The sequence below is a fragment of the Phyllopteryx taeniolatus genome, chromosome 3 (genome assembly GCF_024500385.1).
Source record: "Phyllopteryx taeniolatus isolate TA_2022b chromosome 3, UOR_Ptae_1.2, whole genome shotgun sequence".
NCBI classification, from domain to species: domain Eukaryota; kingdom Metazoa; phylum Chordata; class Actinopteri; order Syngnathiformes; family Syngnathidae; genus Phyllopteryx; species Phyllopteryx taeniolatus.
In genome coordinates, this window is record NC_084504.1 from 27,966,371 (window position 1) to 27,987,356 (window position 20,986).

Here is a 20,986-nt window from a genome sequence, read left to right on the forward strand (position 1 = left end):
ATATATATATTTTTATCATGGCACTAAATGCAACCGGCGATCTAATTTGTTGGAGTAAATATCCAGCGCAGTTTCTTTTCTATTTATTTGGAATGCAATATAGCATACCCGCACAGTTAAGATGAATACATTACTTGTGTCGTGTATCAGACTTTATAGCTATATATAACAATTGTAAATTGTGTTTTTATCGGTACATGCGTTAGTAAAATATGTTGACACCCCCCATGCTATTACGTTGAATGGACGTGCCCCTGCTGGAACTGACTATTTGAATTTTGGGGGGCAAAACATTTAACACAATGTAATCTTTAGCGCAATGCCAATCCATTTTACGAAACTACAACACATTTAAAATCTCGAATATATTCGTACGTGTTTTAAGTACATACATTCTGGTGTGGTACGACTTTGTTTTTAGGTGGGTTACCCCTCTCATTGTTATGGACTCTTCCTGTCACTTCCTTGTTGGAACTTTTGTTTTGGGGAAAGCTTGGGCTTAAGTTTTGTGAGACTGCGACTACTCCGATTTATTCTTCGAGAAATGTCAACGCCATGACCGACAATAATTGTACAAGTTGGCTCGGGGAAGGCACAGCTATCACCGCGGTCGTGTCGAGAAGAAGCTCGCTAACGTTGCTGTAAGGCTCCACATCGGGAGAAGATGTCCTCAGCTAATGTTAGCGAAGACATCCGAATGGAGTTCCCGCTGCACTCTTCAGTTTGGGAAAATAATTACAGGAAGCTGGAGCAGCAAATTATACTGCCACAGGTTAGTAAAGGGGCTGTCTAGCCGCAAATGGAAGGCACTAATGATTGCTAGCTCAGCGAAGCTACCGATCTGCTAGTGATTTAAAAAAAAAAAAAAAAAAAAAAGCCTGCCGCCTTGTTTGACTGATCCTGGGCATTAACCACACGTGTGACGTTAATATGTTCACCACTTCGCTTTCTGTTTAATGGATTCCATTATTATTATTATCATTGAACCCGTATGCACTCACCGGCCACAACATTAGGTACAAATGCTCAATCAATTCTGTCTTTAAAAGGTGAAAATGCTGAGTTTTTATTGACACTACGTATTCAGTTTAACACGGTGGTTATTAATGTAGTTATATTTTTCACTACATTATCTGAGGGGTGTTTGTAGTTTTTGGTTTTCGAAATCGAGGGCAACAGAGTGCAGTTGTATCCAACGCGGAGACTTTTTGTGTCTGTTGGTGTTGTTCGGCATTTAAATGCAGTGTTTCTCAACCTTTATTGAACCAAGTGACACATTTTCCATTCGAAAACTCACGTCGCGCCGCCAAACAAAAATGTCACAAAAAGTATATACTGTATACAGAAAATTATCATATGGTTTAAATGGGAGGGTGGGCACTTTAAGTAATGTCAGGTGTGTGCTGACTCCTTTTTAACATTAGTTTGAATGTAATTGTTTCATTCTAATCCAAACATCCCCAAGTACAAGAGGGTGTGCACACCAATGCAACCACATTACCTCAGTTGTTTATTTTTACTAACCCCCTCAAAAAGATAATTCCCCCCCCTCCCCCACCCCTCAATTGGGTCATACATGTTAGGTAACAGTTATTGTGGAAAAAGTTTTAAAATGATTTGTTTCGTTTTTTGTTTTTGTTTTTTATATATATATATATATATATATATATATCACAGAAACCTGGTACAGGTATTTCAACAGCGGCGTGGATGTGTCGACATTTTAATGATGATTAGTCTTTATTCTTTCAACATGCGTTATTGTGGAAGATTTAAATGCCGTGACCTCCATCCATCCAAAATAATTTGGAACGTTATCTTAAGGAATCACTAAAGAGGTGACCTTGTTTCAGAACTAATATCATATGAGCTCATAACATCGTTTTGTGTCATGATGCTATTTGTAGAGGACTTTTATTTCATTGTTTTTGTGTATGTTATCCATTACAGTAATGTGTCATTAGAGATGAGCATTTTGTGCTCTCTCTCTGTGCAACATTTCTTGAAATTCATTTCTTCTGGATTTCCCCCAGAATGACATTGAGACTGTGGATCCCAGAGGCCGGACACCTCTGCACCTGGCTGTGTCGCTCGGACACATGGAGTCGGTTAGGGTTCTCCTGAGACACGGAGCTCAAGTTACTAAAGAAAATGCCAATCATTGGACAGGTTAGCATTAAACCGCTACAGGCGTTGCTGTTTCCTGGATGCGTCTCACTGGTGTACGTTATTTTGCTGTTTCTGCAGATTGTGACTCTTTGTCTTTTCTGTCTCTGTCGCTCTATCTAGTGCTGCAGGAAGCCGTCAGCACGGGAGATCCAGAGATGGTTCAGTTAGTTCTTCAGCGGAGAGACTACCTCAAAGCATCTACTGCTTTGGAAGGAGTACCTGAGCTTTTGTCAAAGATCCGAAAGGTTTGACCTAACACGTATTTTGTTTTCAGCAACATTTACAAATCATACTAGTTGCTTTCTTTCTTAACTTTCATCTACAGTCTCCAGACTTCTATATGGAAATGAAGTGGGAATTCACCAGCTGGAGTAAGTTTTGTGTGCAAACGTAGTACTTTTTTGTTCCCCTTTGCACGTTAACTGTCATTGTTGTAGTCTATTTACAACAAACAAAGGCTTTTGAGGTCATACAGAAGCAACTACATCATTTACCTCTTGTATTAAAATGCCCCATAGTGTTTTTCCATTCCCTTTTATATATTCTGTTTTTATTATTTCACTCATACTATGTTGCTTCACAGTCCCTCTTGTGTCCCGGGTTTGCCCAAGTGATGTGTGTCGCATTTGGAAAAGTGGAGCAAGCCTTCGCGTGGATGCCACTCTTCTAGGCTTTGAGAACATGACTTGGATCAGAGGGCGAAGGAGCTACATTTTTAGAGGAGATGGTGTGTGTGTGTGTGTGTGTCTACAACAAAATGAAGAGAACAACTTTTTCTGATATCGAGAATGTCACTAAATAAGCTCCTTGACAGATTCAAGTGCAGAGTTGATGGAGGTGAACCACGATGAGCAAGTGGTGGACACAGAGCGTTTCATAATATCGCAAGAGATGGAGGATGTCACACTGGAGTCAATGCAGCCAGCAGAACAGGAAGTGGCCAAAAGGTTGACCACTCCAATCGTCAACACCTACCTGGACACCAAGGACATTGCTTTTGAGAGGCAAGTGCGTCATTGTGTTCACTTGTCTTTCTCGCAGGTTGCCCACTGAGCTTGCCGTCAACTTCACTTTGATGAGACGTCTTCCAATTTTACTGCTCCAACAGATTATATGAGCAGGAACAAAGTTGCAAGGAATCCCACCCAATATATGTATAAGTGTGCAGTCATGAAGAGTCATGAATTGAAAAGATTATTGGTGCTAGACTCTCCAAACTGTTGTGGCCTTCTAAGAGCAACGAGGCAACATTACAGACAGCTTTTATATGGAGGTGCACGAAACTGTTCACCCACGCATATCGGCCTCCATACCGTGCTTGTTTAATGTATCTTTTGTGTATCCTCTACCTTTACATATCCATGTTGCTAAAAACCATCCACATCTCTAAAATATGACAAGTCCAGATCATGTGAGGATCTTGCTTTTTTACATAATCAAATCCATCCATCCATTTTCTACGGCTTATCCAAGGTCGGGTCGCGGGGGCAGTAGATTTAGCAGGGATGCCCAGAGTTCCCTTTCACCAGTCACTTCATCCAGCTCTTCCCGAGGCGTTCCCAGGCCAGCCGAGAGACGCGGTCTCTCCGGCGTGTCCCGGGTCGTCCCCGGGGTCTCCTCCCGGTGCGACGTGCCCGGAACACCTCACCGGGGAAGCGTCCGGGAGGCATCCGAATCAGATGCCCCAGCCACCTCATCTGGCTCCTCTCCATGTGGAGGAGCAGCGGGTCTACTCTGAGCCCCTCCCGGATGACCGAGCTGCTCGCCCTATCTCTAAGGGAGAGCCCGGACACCCTGCGGAGGAAACTCATTTCGGCCGCTCGTATCCGGGATCTCGTTCTTTCGGTCACGACCCGCAGCTCGTGACCATAGGTGAGGGTAGGAACGGAGATCGACCGGTAAATCGAGAGCTTCGCCTTTCGGCTTAGCTCCTTCTTTACCACAACGGACCGATACAAAGTCCGCATCACTGCGGACGCTGCGCCGATCCGCCTGTCGACCTCCCGTTCCGTTCTTCCCTCACTCGTGAACAAGACCCCGTGCTACTTGAACTCCTCCACTTGGGGCAAGAGATGGGACCTTCTTGACCTCGCACACCAGCTCGGGTTCCTTCCCTGCCAGAGGGGTGACGTTCCACGTCCCTAGAGCCAGCTTCTGTAGCCGGGGATCGGATCGGATCGCCAATCTCACATTGCGCCCGACTCCTATGGCCCCTCCCGCAGGTGGTGAGCTCATGGGAAGGGGGACCCACGTTACCCTTTCGGGCTGTGCCCGGCCGGGCCCCGTGGGCGCTTGCCTTCGAGCCCCACCTCCAGGCCTGGCTCCAAGCGGGGGGCCCCGGTGACCCGTGTCCGGGCAAGGGAAAACGTCTTCCTGAATTTTTCATCTTCACGTGATCAAATCTCACTCTAAAAGGGGAGCATTTAAAAAATATATGTTCTAGCTTTTTATTGTCTGTTTTGTTAAATATTGAACGACTTTCCATTTTATTGATGATAGTTTTCAGTTTTGTCATCTTGATAGGAACAAGTCTGGGATTTGGGGCTGGAGGACTGACAAAACTGAAGTCGTCAACGGATTTGAAACAAAGGTTAAAAGAAATGTTCTTATATTTAAATCGATGAAAAACAACTCAAATATGTACAATGTCAAAGAAAAAAATATTCTTCATGACTGTTGTTTGTCATTGCGTTATTAGGTTTTCAGTGTGAACAATGTGAATGTGGTCATCAGGACAAGGACTGAACATCTTACAAATGAGGAGAAAGCCAAGATAAAAGGTAGGTGGAGGAAAAGTCTTATTTATGTCTTAAAGGGGACGTATAATGGAAAATTGACTTTTTTTAATTGCTTGTATGCAAATAGTTGGGTCTCTGGAGTGTAAGTATAAAATTACACAACACAGCAAATCAAATTTCCGTTTATTAATATCATTAATATCCTGTCATAACTACAGATTGATGACATGATGGTTTGAACCCAAATTTACTAAGATTTTGTTCAAACCGTCACGTCTTCAACCTGTAGTTATGCTGGTTATCGCAGCGTATGTGCTCACGTGACGTCCACAACGCGAGCGCAAGAGCAGCTGTGACGTTAATTTCGGCCGACACTGCCAAATATGGCTGCCACCTGAGATGGAGTAAACTTGATTAAGTAATCTGTTTAATTGTTATGAACCAGAATACTGTGTTTAGACTAGTGGTGGCACATCAAATGTATTATTGTCCCCCCACCCAAAGGGAGTTTAGTTTGCCTTTAAGATGCTTAATACGTCACCTGTAAAACTATTTTATATATATATATATATATATATAGTTCAGACCTAGATTATACGTTTGTGATGTGATTGTGTGTGTGTGTGTGTGAGAGTGTATAGTTTTATTAGTAGAGAATAGTGAAATGTGGACTTTCTCTTAAAAGGTGAAAGGAACATCCTGGAGTCTCTGCTTGGGACCGTTGAACAGCACATTAGTGCACAAGGGGTAATGCGAGCATCCAGTGATTACACAGGTTGAATACACACACTCACTGACCACTGACCAACAGGCTACCCATGCACACGCCAACGCGGTCACATCCAAGCGTTCCCAGCAGGAAGTGACAACGGCACTCAAGAGTGGAGACTTCTAACAAGGGCCAAAAGCGAGAGAGAAATATTTCTCCAAGTTATTTTCTGCTGCAAGGAGCATGACATCAAAATGTTACAAATGGGCTGGAAGTGACACTTTGATGTGGTTTTAGTGACCGAACCAGCAAGAAGTGAGAAGAAATTCCGCAATTTGTACCTTTTTCCAGATCCGAATTTAAAACCTCATTCTTCCGCCCTTGCACAGCCTTTGTATCAATATTTTTGTATCACTTGAGATTTATACCTTTGACAAAGTCTATTCCTGTAGTATGAGGCCTCCCTGTGACAGTCTCAGACAAAACTGAGATTATCTTGGCAATGAAAGAATTTTATAGCGATACATTGTGCAGGTGTACTAAATTGTGTCTGCCAGTGAGAGTACAGTACATAAAGGTTTTTTGTTCCCGTGAGTTGATTCGATGAATGCTTGCTCTTCCAGGACCTGACACTCGAATACGCAACTGCCACAAATCCCACAGCCATCATTCCAGAGGAATATTTCAATCCCAATTTCGATTTGGTCAACAGAGACATCGGCCGACCGATTGAGCTGAGCGTCCGAACGCAGAGGTGAGACGACGATCCTTAAGAAACTTCAAAACCGAGTTTTCCGTTGTATTCGTGGTCAGCATTCAAGCGGCGCTACCTTCTCACACAGGTTTAAAGGTACATTGTGGATGAGTGAAGATCATCCTCTGTCCCTGGTGGAGCAGGTGACCCCTATCATTGACCTCATGGCTCGGACCAGCTCGCATTTTGCACGGCTACGGGACTTTGTCACGCTGAAATTCCCCCCTGGATTTCCTATCAAAATTGGTGCCTGTCATTACATTGTAAATCTGAGAACCCACTTTTTCCTGAAGCATACACAAACGAAGTGGAATCTTCTTCTGTTTTTCAGAGATTCCTCTATTTCATGTGCTGAATGCCAGGATTACTTTTGGTAACGTTAATAAATGTAGCACTGAAGAGGAAGCCAACATAACACCGGCAGCCACGCCGTCGTCGTCAGGAGACGACGAAGAGGCCACAAGTAGGAACATACTCAATTGAAGAACTAAACCTATCGAACGCTGTCTTTTCATCAGCCGCGGCTTTCGTGTGTATCCAGTACCTCCGACGTTCCGGGTGTGCCCATCTGTGTTTGCGATACCTGACAACTACCGCCGCCGAGGGGGCGGCCGTCACGTGCCTGCCTCCACTCGTGACGAGGAGTTTTTGCAGTACGCGATCCATCAAAGTCTCCTGGATTCCCACATCGTCCCAGACCAGGTGGGGCATTCCCGGTCATCCCTCGTTTGCATCATCTTCTACGTTTCCACAGGCTGATACGTTGCATCGGGAATGCTTGTCACCTTTGTGTCTTTCCAGGAGGGGATTGAGGACGACGCACACAGCGAACACACCGACGTCACGGTCAACAGCCAGAGTGACAGGTCGATTTTCACATGCTTATACGGTGCCGTGAAGAAGTATTGGCCCCCTTCTCAAATTCTTCTTATATTTTGGCATAGTTTCCCCACTTTGTTTAAGATCATCAAACAAATGTAAATATTAGACATCAGACAAATAGGATGGATAACCCAAGAGAACTTAAAATGCTGTTTTTAAATGGTGATTTCATTTATTAAGGAAACATATGATTCAAGTTCTACCTGGCCCGAAGTGGAAAAAATAATCAGCTCCTTGTTAAATCAGGAATTAAATGTGGCTTATTACAATCTTTGGTTAATTTTTACTGATCACACCCAAGCTTTAGTAGCTTCAGACCTGTTCAATCAAGAAATCACTTCAACCGACTCTGTCCCGGCAAAAGAGCTCAAAAAGCTGCAACAAAATGACACGGTCCAAAGAAATTCCAGAACAGTCGCGAAATAAAGTCATTGACAGTAATCTGTCAGTCTGGAAATGGTTTACAAAGCCATTTCTAAAGCTTTTGGATTCCAGCGAGAGCCATTAACCTCACATGGACGAAACGTCTTTTTTAATAGAGTCGCGGTCAGCTCAGAGTTGGGATAAAGATTGTATAGTTTGGACATACTGTCCCTTGGACAGGAGAAAGAGCGCGAGCGATTACAGCTCGCGTGGTGCCAAACTTCAGTCGTCGGAATCCTTGGAAACAGCCTGCTGGTCGCTCGCTTGGGCTAATAGCCTAGCGCTCGGTCAACCTGGGGTATGGTGGTCGTGTGAGTTTGAACCTCAGGCAGGCCCGTGCCGGATAAATATGGCTTGAGGCTTATTGCATTTGGTTATCAAGAACTGTATTTTCCACAGTTTCTTATTTTATTCAAATATTCAATTTATACAATAAAATCCCACTGGGAGAGGAAAAATTACTATAGCCCCTTTTTATATAATGTTGCTCTTGAATGAATCACTTAAAAAAAAAAAAAAAAAAAGTGGTGATAATAAAGTGTTATTTCTAAATAAGCACTTGCAAAGTCCTCTGCCCGGCCGGTTAAGCCCATGCAATTTTCCCAAAGTGACAGGAACAACATTCTCCGACCTGCCACATCAGCGATGACGAACATTTTACGCGCACAGAGTACGTTCCAAATGAATCTATTATACACTTTGTCTGGAATTGACTTGGTCAAACATTGTTTTGGAATACATAGTCGTTCACAAGAGCCGAAAAGATGCAAAAATGCATCCCACTTGGTTAAGCTGCAGCTGCCTGTGATTGTGCACATGGCCAGCAGGGGGCGTTTCGTGTGCGCATGAAGCATCAAGAAATGAAGCATTACTCGGACCAATAGCCATCACTGCTTACCGTTCCATGTCCTCTGTCGTTCCAGGAGTATCCCGGAGGGCGGGCTCGTGGATTACGGCGACACGTCCAGCCCCACCAGCACCTTCTCTGCCTCGAGCCACGACTCGGAGCTCCACTTGGCCCTGGAGCTCTCCGCGCGAGCTCAGGAGCGAGAGGAGCAGCTTCGGAAGCGGGAGGAAGAGGAGCTGGAGCGGATTTTGCAGCTGTCGCTCACTGACAAGTAGAAGGATGAAGAGGGAATCGAAAGCGGCCGCCTCACCTCAATTTACACTTCCTGTCTTCTATGCAACAGCAGATTTGACCTTTAGCAGCCTTGTGTTGCGCAGGCCAAGCTCGATATCTTAACTTTTTAAAGGGTGTTTTGTTTAGTTTTTGGGGTAAGAGGGTACACGTTATTCCGTGTACACATGCTGAGTCTCACGTCTTCCAGCTTGATCAATAGGCTCTGAGGTATTGTGGGCTTTTAGTACCTTTTAACGGCAACCCTGTCATATCTCAATCTTAAGGCAGCTCAGAAGAATGTTATCAAAAAATGACTACTTCAGGTGACTCCACATAAGTTGGCACTCCCATTTAACTGTTAAGTGCCAGAGCAGAGTTTTATTTTCTTGGCATGGCTCTAATCCTAAATCCTTGATAGTTTGGGGAATAAAAACATTCCCACGGCGTCACTTTACTGAGGACCATGAAGGGTTTAATGCTACGAGGCATTTCCGTTGAATAGCGGAAATCTCAGGATCAAGTTCTACAAACGCTCTCTGTGTGGAAGTAAGTTTGAAACTACCGGTAGTTTGACGGATATCGCTGCCATACTACGAAGTCACAAAGTACACGCAGGTTTCTTGTACTTTTCAGTTGGCCAGGAAGAAAATGCTGTAAGAAGGCACATTTCTGCAGCAACTGTATATATTGTTTTGTTTGCTTTAAGTGGAATTTGTATGATTTTTTTTTTTGGTTTGTTTCGCTGCCGGAGCAAATACCGGCACGAAGCCTCGGAAAATGAAAACAGCAGTCTGTGCAGGGGTGCAGTCCTGCGCAAGGCGTCTGTTGACATGCCTAAAGGCAGTGGGCCTTGATTGGGCCTTCTCTAGCCACAAACAACTGCAAACCTCTTTTGAGTTGTGCGCAGGCACGTCGGCAACTTTGTTGTTTCAGCGCGTGCCGGCAGACTCGTTCGTCTGTTACTTCATGGAAAGTTGAGCTTGTGCCGCCCCTCCGACTTTTGGAAGTTTTGAACTCTCAGATGGGAAGCGAGTTGCGTGCACCGTGATGTTGAAGAACCACTGTACTTGGTTTGTTTTCCGCGTGACCGACCACTAACTTGAGCGGTGTCTGGAAATCTCACCTTTCGCGGGATGTGATGAAAAAAGATATTTTGCCAACGTTTGAAAAAACAATAATAATAATAATAATAATAATAAAAAGACCAACTTTGATTGAGTCAAAATCAATCTTTGTAACAAACCGTTTGAGCTGCAGCTGTTCCTAAAATAAAAGCACTTTATTCCCATAAATACTATGACCGTGACTTAATGAACTTAATTTAGGAAAATGCAGAAACTCGACTTTAAGGTACAATTTCATGCATTTCATAAAGCTGCATCAGAAACTTTGCCTTTAATAGGAAAGAAATGTGGAGGTTTTTTTGCTTGTTTTTAAAAGACAAAAATTGTTTCCAAAATAATTATTGACTTGACAGTAGTACATGATAAATAGGATTTGTGACAAAAAATCTGCTGTTTCTGGCTTTGATATACAAGAAAGCAACCTGCCTGAGGAAAAACAAGCAATTAGAGATGGCGTGATTTACCAGGTGTCCCTTTATCGCGCACGTGTGAGTACACGTCACAGGCACACCGATCTTTTGCCTTCGTTACCCCAGAAAAAGACCCCCAAAAATATTTGTTCCTGCTGCGAGTGCGATAGATGATTTCCACCGCGTAAGTCATGCCTTGTCGGTTGTTTTTCTTTGGGCGTGGCGGTTCATAAACTTCGAGCTACAAGATGGGGCCAGAAATGGCTGCTGCTGTTTTATTTTTTTGTACCAATCCTCTTTATCCCAGACTACTGTCAAGTCATAAAGGTGTTTGAAATCCCCTTTTAACAAGCTTTTGACTTTGCTTTAGATTCTGTCGGTTGAATGAACAACACTTGCCTCACGTAATGCGGAAAACACCCGAAGCATTTATTGACATTGTGAGGTCAACGAGGTGCATTGACAGCTAGTCCTCATCGCTCCAAATAAATAATCAACCGTATACAACCCGAACAGTGATTGCACTTGAATTGTTTTGGATGATCATCGGAGTGGTGGCTCGCTCAGCGCCCGGAGAGAGGCTTGTAGACGCACACGGCCATGATGGTCATCAGCAGCAGGAGGACGCCGAGGACGCTCCCGAGCGCGACTGTACACCGCCCCAAAAAACAAAGCGCACCAATGCATTCGTTAGTAACTGCTTATTTTGCCCATTTCCTGAGTGTGATTGTCACTACTTCCGGAAGCCACTTGGAGCTCATCATCATCATCATCATCATCATCCCGCTCTTTTCCTACCCAAGTTTTGCTTCTGTAAGACGACGTAAGGTCTCTCGTCGTCTTGGCCGCTCGCCAGCGCCACGAGTGACGCGAGAAAAGCTTGCGGGGCCGCAGCGAGCATCACGGCAGTGGAAGTTGGAAGAAACGATGGGGAGGAAAAATTGGTCCTGCTGCTGATGATGATGATGATGATGAGCGCTTCCGCAATGGGATCGGGGTCCTAAAACCGTCGGCTTAGCCCGCCTCGGGGAGTGGACTAGTTCAAACTTCAACTGAGGAGATACAACGCAGATCCGATCAGTAAATATTCCTTTACAAAGACGACAAGGCGTGCATGAAACTCTTCTAATTTGCACACGTGACCAACTGCACTTCACTGATCAGGACATTTTGGGTACAAGAGAGGAGAAAAACTACCGCTCCGAAAAGGTCTTGATGGAATTATGTTGGAAGGAAAACAAAACACCGAAGCGGATCATGATTGACTTTTTTTTGGGGGGGGGGGGGGTTAGTGAACAACCGCTCAACGTGAGGAAACGAAGACAAGTTGCAGCAAATCCAACGCACAAATGCAGAACGACTGCTTGTTGTTAATATACTGAAATATAACACATATTATATCTTTATCAAAAAAAGTCTCTCCTTTTGATTTCATGTTTCGGAAAGTCTGAATGGTGTAGTTGGAATTGGCCATTCCTGAATACACAAACAATTCCTCAAACGAAATATTTGTTGTTATTTTATTTTTCACACCATTAAGAATGAATGCAGCAAATCCATTTGATTGGTCCGTCCGTCTTCCGGCCGGTGTCCAGCCGCTCGCGTTAGGTCGAGGAGGAGGAGGAGGAGGAGGAGGAGCGGCAGTAGCCTATTTGGAAACATTCTCTCTCTCTCTCTCTCTCCCCCTCCTTTTGGTGGCGGTTGCGGTGGCGGCTTTCCCGTCGTCGACTTCAATCGTCAGCGACACAAAGAAGAAGCTTTGATCTCGACCGGCCCGAAGCTGACACTGTCGGTCACAAACTACTTTGCGCTCTTGCGTATGTTCCTACGTGTCGTCTTTGAAGTGATGGGAGCTGCTTTCTCCAGAAGAAAAAAAAAGCTCCTTGAATGGCCCTTGCGCATGCGTGTGTGTGTGTGTGTGTGTCTTTGTTGTATCGGCGTTTCCTTGGCACATGAATGGTACTGTGCATCCTGTGGGCAAAAAGTGTGTTTGTTGTCAGTTTTTAAGGTCAGAGGATGTTTTCGCGTCTTTCGAATTAGCTTGTTATTTGAATTGGATATGACGTAAATTGCGATGAAGTTCACCATCTCATTAACATAAGAGCGCTATTGTGATTTTGCGTCTTTTTTCATGTTGACGGAATCATCACTTTAACATCGAAGGAGGAAAAAGTTCTAATCCAAGACAAAGTCTTCATTCTTGCCTCATTTGCTTTTTCTGTGCTTGAAAACAACGTTGGCCAGGTGTTTTCCGCAGCAGTTGGTGTCGAAGCCAACAAATAACGACATATGGAGGTCACCTTTCCAAAAAGTCTTCAAATTGATGCCAGAAGTACATTTGTCAATGATTTGAAAATATACACAAAACAATTGTCACTTTTTCAAAATAATTTAGCTGAACACACCTGACATCGTGTAAAACGTCAATAAAAACAGAATACAATGATTTTCAAGCTATATTCAATGGAATGCGCTACAAAGACAAGATATTTCATGTTCAAACTGATCAAGGTTTTTGTTGTTGTTGTTGTTGTTGTTGCAAATATTCTATGGGACAGGGGCAACAAAAGACTGGGAAAGTTGGAATGCTCCAAAAAATGTTTGGAATATTCCACCAGGTGACCAGGTTAAATTACACATCTGTGAAGGCGCCATTAATGCTGAAAGCCGCATAGTGGTTTTGAAGTAGCATATGCTGCCATCCAAGCAAAGTCTTTTTCAGGGACATCCTTGCCTATTGGCCTATTGGGGTTTGTATAACATCTTGAAAAAAGGGATTGACATGAGGAAACACACCCATGCAATGCAATGCAATGCATGCTGTTATTTTCCCGGTAGAAAAATACAGTCTACAGACTTTTGGAGAGTAAAATGCGATGAAACTTGTGAACTTGTGAAAACATTTCATTGTCCCGTTGATGCAGGCATATCTCTGTGCACACAAACAAGTACTTCTTTTTCGATCTTGGCAAAAATGTGCCTTTTAATTCAGCACTGACTTGATAAGTACAAAAAAACAAAAAGCTGACCTCATAAGCCGCAAACAGTCATGATGTCACAGATCAAACTCTGATAGAAGACAAACAAGGGTGCTTTTCCTCTGGTGTCTTTTTCTACGGGTCGATGGCCATGTTGAGGCTGTCGCTGTGAATGTCTGCTAAGGTCCTCTCCGGTCTCAGACACACTGCCAACCTCTGTTTTCATTGAGAATAGCCAATAAGTATGCTACGGAAGGACATTTTCCCCTAAATGATTGTTGTGACTATTTTGTGTATCCACAGACCTGTTTAAGAGATCCTGGTGTCCACACCATCTTGTACACCATGTAAATGGGGATCCACATTAAGGATGAAAAGCCAATGATGTATCCGACTGAGATGCTCCAGTCGGGATATTTATACTCAAACAATGTCAGCAGCGGCGCTCTCAGTAACGAACTCACCATGATGTACTGAAAATAGAATAGGGAAACATGGCATTCCCGAGGAAATACTGAACGATACTCGATTCAAACCGTTTTTACTAAGAGATGGTGAGAAACATTTTAGATATACAAAAAAAGACAAAACATGTCAATAACAAACAGAATTAGTGCAAACAGTTTGTGCATGATGATTGATTCATTGGGGCTCCTTCTAATGTGCACAACTTAGCCACCGGGGGGGGGGGGGGGGGGCAGTATAATACAGACATGCAGACACAACCGAAGAGGACTTTCACAACTACTGTGAACTAAGTGACTCAATAACTGCAGTAATAGTAGTCAATCTTCGCAGAGGATAAAGATTGTATTCCTGCGAGTATTGTTATATTGTCTGACTACGTGTGTTGCTGGACCATTTGTGTTCAAATATCCATTGCTTAAAGCATTATAACCCCGTCACATAGATGCTATTCATTAGCCCGTCCACGGTGTTTCCCATTACGCGTTAGCATGAACCTAGTGGCCTTAGAGGCATTGTTTTGTGCTTGTTTTAAATACACAACATGTCATTCTCTTTGTTTCATGATTAGTTTGAGTTCGTACGTCGAAGCAAAGAAAATGGGCTCGTATGTTGAAAAACTTGTAAGCTTAGCGCCACCGTAATATAACGGCAATATCGAACACTCAGTACATATCAATAAGAAGGAATGAAAGCAAAATAAGACAACCAAATAGATCATAAAAAATGTTGCAATAGCAAAGTATAATGTTAATCTGTTCTCATCCAATGTTAGCCTCAAATAAAAATGACTGACTTCTTACCGCCAGAAAGGCTGGACTGATGGCCACCCAACACACTTTCCAGAACAGTCCCGGTGCTTTGCCCAGCATGGCTTGAACGTCATTGCTGAACCTGTTGACGCCTGCCAGTGCCAGAAACAGATGTCAGACAAAATCCCTCATGGATTTTCTCTTTGACATTTGAGTCTCGGAATTGCAATCAAACGCAAACGATCAAGCTCGTATTTACCGTAGAACCAGGAAACCGCGATGGCCTCAAGGAATCCCACTGCGATGATGGAACATCCGACGCCAAACTCCTCCAGCAGCTTCACCACGTAGGCGCCACCCTGCCATTCATCCCACGTTAAAGTTGTTTGTTGGTTTGTTTCCTGCCCATTCCAATTCTGTGCTAAAATATAGCATCTCCACGAGAGGATGAGCAAGCGGTCAAGAAGAGGAAAAAAACCTACATTGGTCAGAGTACTCAAAGAGCCCAGAAAGCAGACCACCACCAAGCAAAGGACAAAAAGTTCACGTCTTCGAGCGAAATGATCAGGGTACTCGTCCAACACAGCCGTGATGATCGCCTCCAGCCCGCCGAACTGAGACAAACGGGAGAGTCATTGTCGTCACCGTGTCACGATTTCATTCTTTCCAAATAGTTACGCTGTTATTTGAGCGGATTGTTTACTGAATGCATCCAGGTGTAAGGTCATAAGGTCATACCGTGCTGTCCAGCCCCAGAGTGATCATCATCACGAAAAATATGATGGCGAAGAAGGTCGAGCCCATCATGTTGGCGATGGCCTCGGGGTACGTGATGAAGAGCAAACTGGGTCCTGAGATCATCGCGACATTATTGTGAGCTCGGTGTACGGCGGGGGGGGGCCGGGGTGGGGGGGGGGCAAGATCACCTTTATCTCTGGCCACATCCTCGACCCTCACTTTCCTCATCTCCGCCATGTAACCCAGCACCGTAAAGATGACGAACCCTGACACGAAACTGGTCAGACAGTTCACCAAACTGGTCACGATGGCGTCACTGAAGAAAACCAAACAAATGATGGACCTGTGGTCAGAGCTGCTCAAGTGCTTTGTTGACCTTTCTTCTTCTTGCCAAGTTTAGCCGCCATAGCTCGCCGGCGCCCGTAGACGACGACTCCACTGCTGCTCTTACACGTCTTGCGAGTGTTTGATATTTGATCTGCGGGTAAATATGGTGTGTGTGTGTGTGTGTGTCCACAATGGCACTAAGCCTTATAAGAACGTACGCTTCGCTTCAGAGGAACCAATCAGTAAAACACCAATGTACAAAAAGAGAAAATAGAAATGATAAACGACCATATGGTGAAAGAAAAATACAAATAAATGGACATCGTAAAATCTCCAATTTGGAACAAGATAGGTAACATTTGAACTTTCATTATTTTTCCTCTTTCATGTTGTTGTTGTTGTTTTTTTCTGGGCAGGGGATGGCATTGACTGGCGATGAAAAGGCATTTGATGGGTTTAAACACAGCAGCGGGCAGCTTGGAGGACAACGCGCCATCTGCAAAGCAGAATTGGACGTGGCAAAACAATTCGAAAAAACGGAAACCGGTTATCAAATCTTCAATCATTGGAAGAGGTTGTTTTTTTTGTCGACATGAAGCTTTCATTTGGTTTGCTTAGGTCAAGGACATTACTCTGCTTACTCAGATATTTCATATTTCCAAAACGGATATTCATTCTGAAATACGTTTCAAATTCACTCTTTTAATGCCAATCGTTGAACCAGAAGGCTCAGCTCTTACCGATAGCAGTTGTTGGTGAAAGGATTATAGCTGGAGAGCGCCAGGAGCACCCCGAAGCCCGGACCGAGCGAGAAGAAGATCTGAGCGGCGGCATCCACCCACACCTTTTCGAAACAAAAGTGAAAAGGCAACCGCGAGTGGGCAAATGGAACTGTCACAGAAATCAGCATATTCGGCATATTGAAATTCCCACTAACTCATCCTTTTTATTTTCCCCGAGGTATGTGGGATTGCGTGAAAGGAAGCTAAGTCGTTCGTGTCGTTCGAGCGTATAGCGTAGCTGCCTCGTTGCCACCCAGCTGCTCAGATCGGGGACATCTGAAGAGCAGCGCGGTTAAAAAGAAGAGGCTCTGAAAAAGGGAGGCCTTTGTTAACGGGCAATTATGCATCTTATTATGTTGCCGTGAAGCTTAATTATGCATCTCATTTCATCTCATTCTCATCCATATTCGGCTCCGAGCCGAGCCAGACGTTTTCATTTTCTATCTTGACAAAAATGACTCGGGTTTCTTGTTTCGCTTCGGTCCTCCATATTCACATCTCATTGGAGACTTCGGAGTACAGTGCAGGTGGGGGGGGCAGAAAAGAAAACAATTCAAACCTTAAAGCCCGCTTGCAACTAAAGTCTTGCTTTGGAATTGTCTATTTTTCAGATCACGGGACCACTCACGCTCGTCTCCAGTAGTTTCTCCCAATTGGGCTTGAGGTAAAACACCACCCCTCTCCAAGCTCCTGGCAGAGTGGCCCCCCGGATCAACAGGATGAAAAGGACAATGTAGGGCAAAGTGGCGGTCACCCATACAACCTGCATGCCAAAGACAAAAGAAAGTCATCATCATCATCTCTTCCGTGACGAAGAATACAAATGTGTTACCTTTCCGGAAGTCTTCACCCCCTTCCAGAGACTGAAGTAGACGATGGTGAAAATGAGAAAAAGGCAGAGCGTCAGCTGCCAGCGAACACCTCCCACGTTCGCCAGACCCGACGACTCGTGGATCTCGAGGACATTCCTCCTGTCGGGGTGCAACGCGCTCAGCTCAAAGCGAGAGCGTTTCGGTCGAATCGGTTCGGCGGGCTTTTCATTCTCGCTTACGTGTAAAATTCTTCTGCCGGAGATCGGGAAGAATTTGTCCAGGTGACGTTGTCCGTGCCAAAATAATTGGTGCAGTTGTCGGTGTTCCACGCGTTGTCGCAGTTCGTCCAGGGCAAGATGGTTGAGAAGGACGAGTAGAAGTAGAAGAGGGCCCAGGCGATGATGGTGTTGTAGTAGAAGGAGACGTACAGCGCGATGACGCAGATGGCGTAGCCGATACCTAAAACCACACGCCGAATAAGAGTCATCGTTCTTCTGCTGTTTGACTATTTGGATAATCGACGAGTCGTTTCGCTTCAAATCTTCCAAATGCTCGGAATTTCAGCCTCTCCGCAGCAAAAATGGCCAGAGTGCTTTCCTCCGGGAAAGCAGATCGATCGATCGATCAATTGATCAAAGTGAGACGTTTGGAAACATCTGCTTTGAATATGGAAAACAACGATTTGCCCATTTTCTGGCATATTATGGATATGACGGACAGTAATTGAATCATCGTCAATTTGTGCCGGTGTCCTGTTTTTGGAATTTCAAAAAGTATTGGAATCTAAAAATGAATCGACAGATGAATGGATTGTTTTGTTTCAATTGGATGATCCATCTTTTTTCTCTGTGTCGCCGGAGCGCATTTGCCCGTCGCTGCGGCTCACCTTTGAAAATGGGACAGATGTGCTTCCATATGGAAATGGCGCCGGTCCTGTGGAACTGCCCGAGGGCCAGCTCCATGTAGAAGAGCGGCACCCCGCCGAAGATGGCCATCAGCAGATAAGGGATGAGAAAAGCTCCTGCGCACACGCGCATGAAAGCGGACATGAAGCCAAGCTATTGGAAGGGTATTGAATATCGACATGACGTGATTGTCATGTCACGTGACGGGCAAAGTGAGCATCGGGTTTAGGGTTACATTTTCATTTTCAAGAGTAGTTCATGCCATCAATACAAATATCATTTTGGGCGCCTAATTCAATTCACACTTTCTCGTTTGTTTCAGACTCCTAATATTTGAATTACAGTATGTTTCATTGTGTTGACGTGATCAAGTGTAATTAGCTTCTTCTTGTTCAATGCTAAATGTAAGTAAAAAAAAAAAAACAACCCAAAAAACCAAACCATTTTCTTGTATTCACGACTGAGTTTTCAAGTTCTCTTTCGTAGAAAAGTTGTTTTGTTTTGAGTAACGAGCCACTTTCAGCACCCTGGACAGTGTATGCAAATTTCAGTCTGTTTGCTGACTATTCTGACCGCAAATATTTCAGCATAACGAAAGAACGAAAGAAATCTTACCGCCACCGTTCTGGTAACAAATGTAAGGAAACCTCCACACATTTCCCAGGTCCACAGCAAAGCCCACGACAGACAAGAGAAAGTCCATCTTTTTGCTCCATTTGTCCCTCGAGTCCGTCCGCGTGACGATCGGCACCGGAATCGCGTTGTTGGACGCGTATGCGCGCTTTGGGGATCCGTGCTCGCTCAGACTACCACCGGCCATGACCGCTGAGTTCTGCTGGGCCACCGGACTGAAAAGTCAGCCGGGGGAGCAGCTTCATGAGGGGAGGGGCTGGTTTTTTTTTTTTTTTTTTGGGGGGGGGGGGTGTCACCGGGAGCAGTGGGCGGTGCCTGTTTCGACACCTGGATTCCCGTAAGAGAGAGATATCAGAGAGGATCTTTGACACTGCAATGACTTGATTTCCCGAAGTCCAAAGCGGACGCTTAGTTCGCTTTAGCCTCTGTATCCGCTATTTTCTATACCCAGGTGAGCTGAGCCGATCAAATTGCAAATGTGAAATGGTCGTTAGTGAATAACCGGGCACAAGCACAACTATGGTCAATTTATCCAGGATCACAACCTCTCCATCCATCCATCCATCCATCCATCGTCTCCCTAGCGTGTCCTGGGTCTAGCCCGGAGACTTGCCCAAAACACCTCACCGAGAGCCACGCTAAGCAGATGTCCAAGTCTGATTGTCGTCCCATCCCGGTTCGACGTGCGGTTGAACATTGCGGCTTGTCGAAGCCGAGAGAGAACCACATCGATCTGCAAAAAGCGGAAGCGCAATAGTCCGGACCCCCACAATAGCTCCGACTTACTGCTGGCAATGCGGCCCAAACTCTGACACTGGTCGTGTAGGGACCAAGCAGGGTCCTAGTCTGATCCCTCGCCTAGGACCTAAGTGCCCCTGGGTGACCCCGCTGAGGGACATAAAGCCCTAACCCTTCACTGAGCGTCTAGTGGTGTTATTGGGACACACGAGGAGAAGATGCCCGATTGAAAGAAGGCTTTTTGGATGTGTGAGGAGCGACCGTGACAAAAACCACCCAAGCACTGAGGAGAACATGTAAACTCCACACAGATGCTTTCAAGTCCAGTTTGAGCCAGCAAGCTTTTACTACTGTAGCACCTTGAGCCCGATCAAGTGTCAGTATGCTTTTGTGAGAATGAAATCACATTTGCGCAAAGGCCCGATCAATGACAAATCAAATCCGTCGCTTTTAGCAGCGCGCAAATGGGATATTCGGAGCGCTCACGTTGGTCCAATGAAGTGAAGGGTTAGTCTGCTGAACGGAGACATACGGCGCCGTCCTTCACGTGTCACCTCAAAGCCGGAAATGCCCAAGTGTTGTGTCCGGCGACAAAAGTCGGGATTTGATTTGGTCCCTCCTTTGCAGCCGCGACAGCATCCGCTCATCTGGGAAAAGTTCCTGCGGCGGGAATTTGTATTCCATTCATCCGGAAGAACATTTGCCAGGTCAGAGATGAGGCGGCCTGGTCGAGATCCTCCAGAAGGTGTTCGATACGCTCCGATCAGCCGAGGTGTCCGCGTCTCGGCGCCCCGAAAGCAACAAGACAAAGCAGTAGAAGAACATCAGAGTGACAGGAGCACGTCGACTCGGATCACGGGCGGACATGCGCGCGTCAGCCGACGACGCCCGCGGTCGCTGCCGACGGGCGTCGTCGGCTCTCCGACTCGCAGAGTCGATGAAGCGCTCGGCTCTTTCCGCCCATCCCTCACCGACACGACGCCGAGAGTCCATCTTGACATTCGCAGTCACGCGTTGGCTTTTGTTTGTTCCGGTGCCGAGACCGCGAAAGCATCCGCCTCGTCAGTCTGTCGTGCCGCATAATCCTCGCTGACAGCTCGCCGCCCGCCGCCCGCCGCCTGGAGCGTCGACATCTACGCCCACTTCGCGCTGGTATTCTCATACTCCTGTTTGCGCTCCAAATCACACAGGCACACTCTTTACTCGATTGCGTATATACCGGAGGAAATACCGGAGAGATAAAAGATGATGACACGAGCAACTTCACATTTTCTTAGTGACTTAGTGATTATCATGTCTGCCTCCCAATTCAAAGGTTCTGGAGTTGAATCTCGGGCAGTGGCGGTCCTGGGGAGGCCAACGGGGCCAGTGCCCAACTGACACTGTGATTTCCCCCCCCCCCCCTTGTGGATCTTGGGTCCTTCCTGTGCAGACTTGACTGTTTTTCTCCAGGTACTCTGTCTTCTGAAAACATCCTGTTCGGGTTAACTGGGAGAATTCCAATTGTCCTTATGTCCAGTGTTTACG

The 20,986-nt window shown here is 45.3% G+C and overlaps 2 protein-coding genes and 1 long non-coding RNA gene across 5 annotated transcripts; 1 reads left to right on the forward strand and 2 right to left on the reverse strand.

The window, feature by feature from the left end:
• The first annotated feature begins 441 nt into the window (after positions 1-441).
• On the forward strand, positions 442-10,090 carry ankrd13a (ankyrin repeat domain 13A). Its single transcript, XM_061768252.1, has 15 exons — positions 442-772; positions 2,034-2,169; positions 2,290-2,414; positions 2,495-2,540; positions 2,753-2,896; positions 2,984-3,173; positions 4,693-4,759; positions 4,868-4,949; positions 5,593-5,654; positions 6,240-6,370; positions 6,459-6,616; positions 6,702-6,833; positions 6,912-7,072; positions 7,172-7,236; positions 8,599-10,090. The coding sequence occupies exons 1-15, from the start codon at positions 665-667 to the stop codon at positions 8,795-8,797; spliced, it is 1,806 nt and encodes a 601-aa protein (XP_061624236.1). The 5' UTR covers positions 442-664; the 3' UTR covers positions 8,798-10,090.
• Positions 10,091-10,737: 647 nt separating this feature from the next.
• On the reverse strand, positions 10,738-11,277 carry LOC133475424 (uncharacterized). Its single transcript, XR_009787818.1, has 2 exons — positions 11,128-11,277; positions 10,738-10,978 (listed from the first exon to the last, which is right to left on the reverse strand). It is a non-coding gene; the product is annotated as an uncharacterized LOC133475424 (long non-coding RNA).
• A 1,495-nt stretch (positions 11,278-12,772) lies between these two features.
• On the reverse strand, positions 12,773-20,172 carry slc6a4b (solute carrier family 6 member 4b). 3 transcript variants are annotated; one of them, XM_061768250.1, is made up of 13 exons: positions 18,704-20,172; positions 18,070-18,204; positions 17,423-17,642; positions 17,204-17,342; positions 17,000-17,134; positions 16,330-16,433; positions 15,451-15,578; positions 15,263-15,375; positions 15,007-15,138; positions 14,784-14,883; positions 14,576-14,676; positions 13,613-13,780; positions 12,773-13,523 (listed from the first exon to the last, which is right to left on the reverse strand). In XM_061768250.1, the coding sequence occupies exons 1-13, from the start codon at positions 18,906-18,908 to the stop codon at positions 13,443-13,445; spliced, it is 1,761 nt and encodes a 586-aa protein (XP_061624234.1). In that variant the 5' UTR covers positions 18,909-20,172; the 3' UTR covers positions 12,773-13,442. The 3 variants fall into 3 exon arrangements, with proteins under 3 accessions (XP_061624234.1, XP_061624233.1, XP_061624235.1); XM_061768249.1 differs by having other exon boundaries at positions 14,784-15,138; XM_061768251.1 differs by lacking the exon at positions 18,070-18,204 and having other exon boundaries at positions 14,784-15,138.
• Positions 20,173-20,986: the final 814 nt, after the last annotated feature.

Excerpts from the sequence above, each read along its gene's own strand:
- ankrd13a (XM_061768252.1), top strand. The coding sequence starts at position 665 with ATGTCCTCAGCTAATGTTAGCGAAGACATCCGAATGGAGTTCCCGCTG. Across the intron at positions 2,897-2,983 it reads CTACATTTTTAGAGGAGATG|ATTCAAGTGCAGAGTTGATG; the intron begins GTGTGTGTGTGT and ends GCTCCTTGACAG. Across the intron at positions 4,760-4,867 it reads TCAACGGATTTGAAACAAAG|GTTTTCAGTGTGAACAATGT; the intron begins GTTAAAAGAAAT and ends TTGCGTTATTAG.
- slc6a4b (XM_061768249.1), bottom strand. The coding sequence starts at position 18,908 with ATGGCCGGTGGTAGTCTGAGCGAGCACGGATCCCCAAAGCGCGCATAC. Across the intron at positions 17,135-17,203 it reads GGGTGAAGACTTCCGGAAAG|GTTGTATGGGTGACCGCCAC; the intron begins GTAACACATTTG and ends TTTGGCATGCAG. Across the intron at positions 15,376-15,450 it reads GGATGTGGCCAGAGATAAAG|GACCCAGTTTGCTCTTCATC; the intron begins GTGATCTTGCCC and ends CGATGATCTCAG.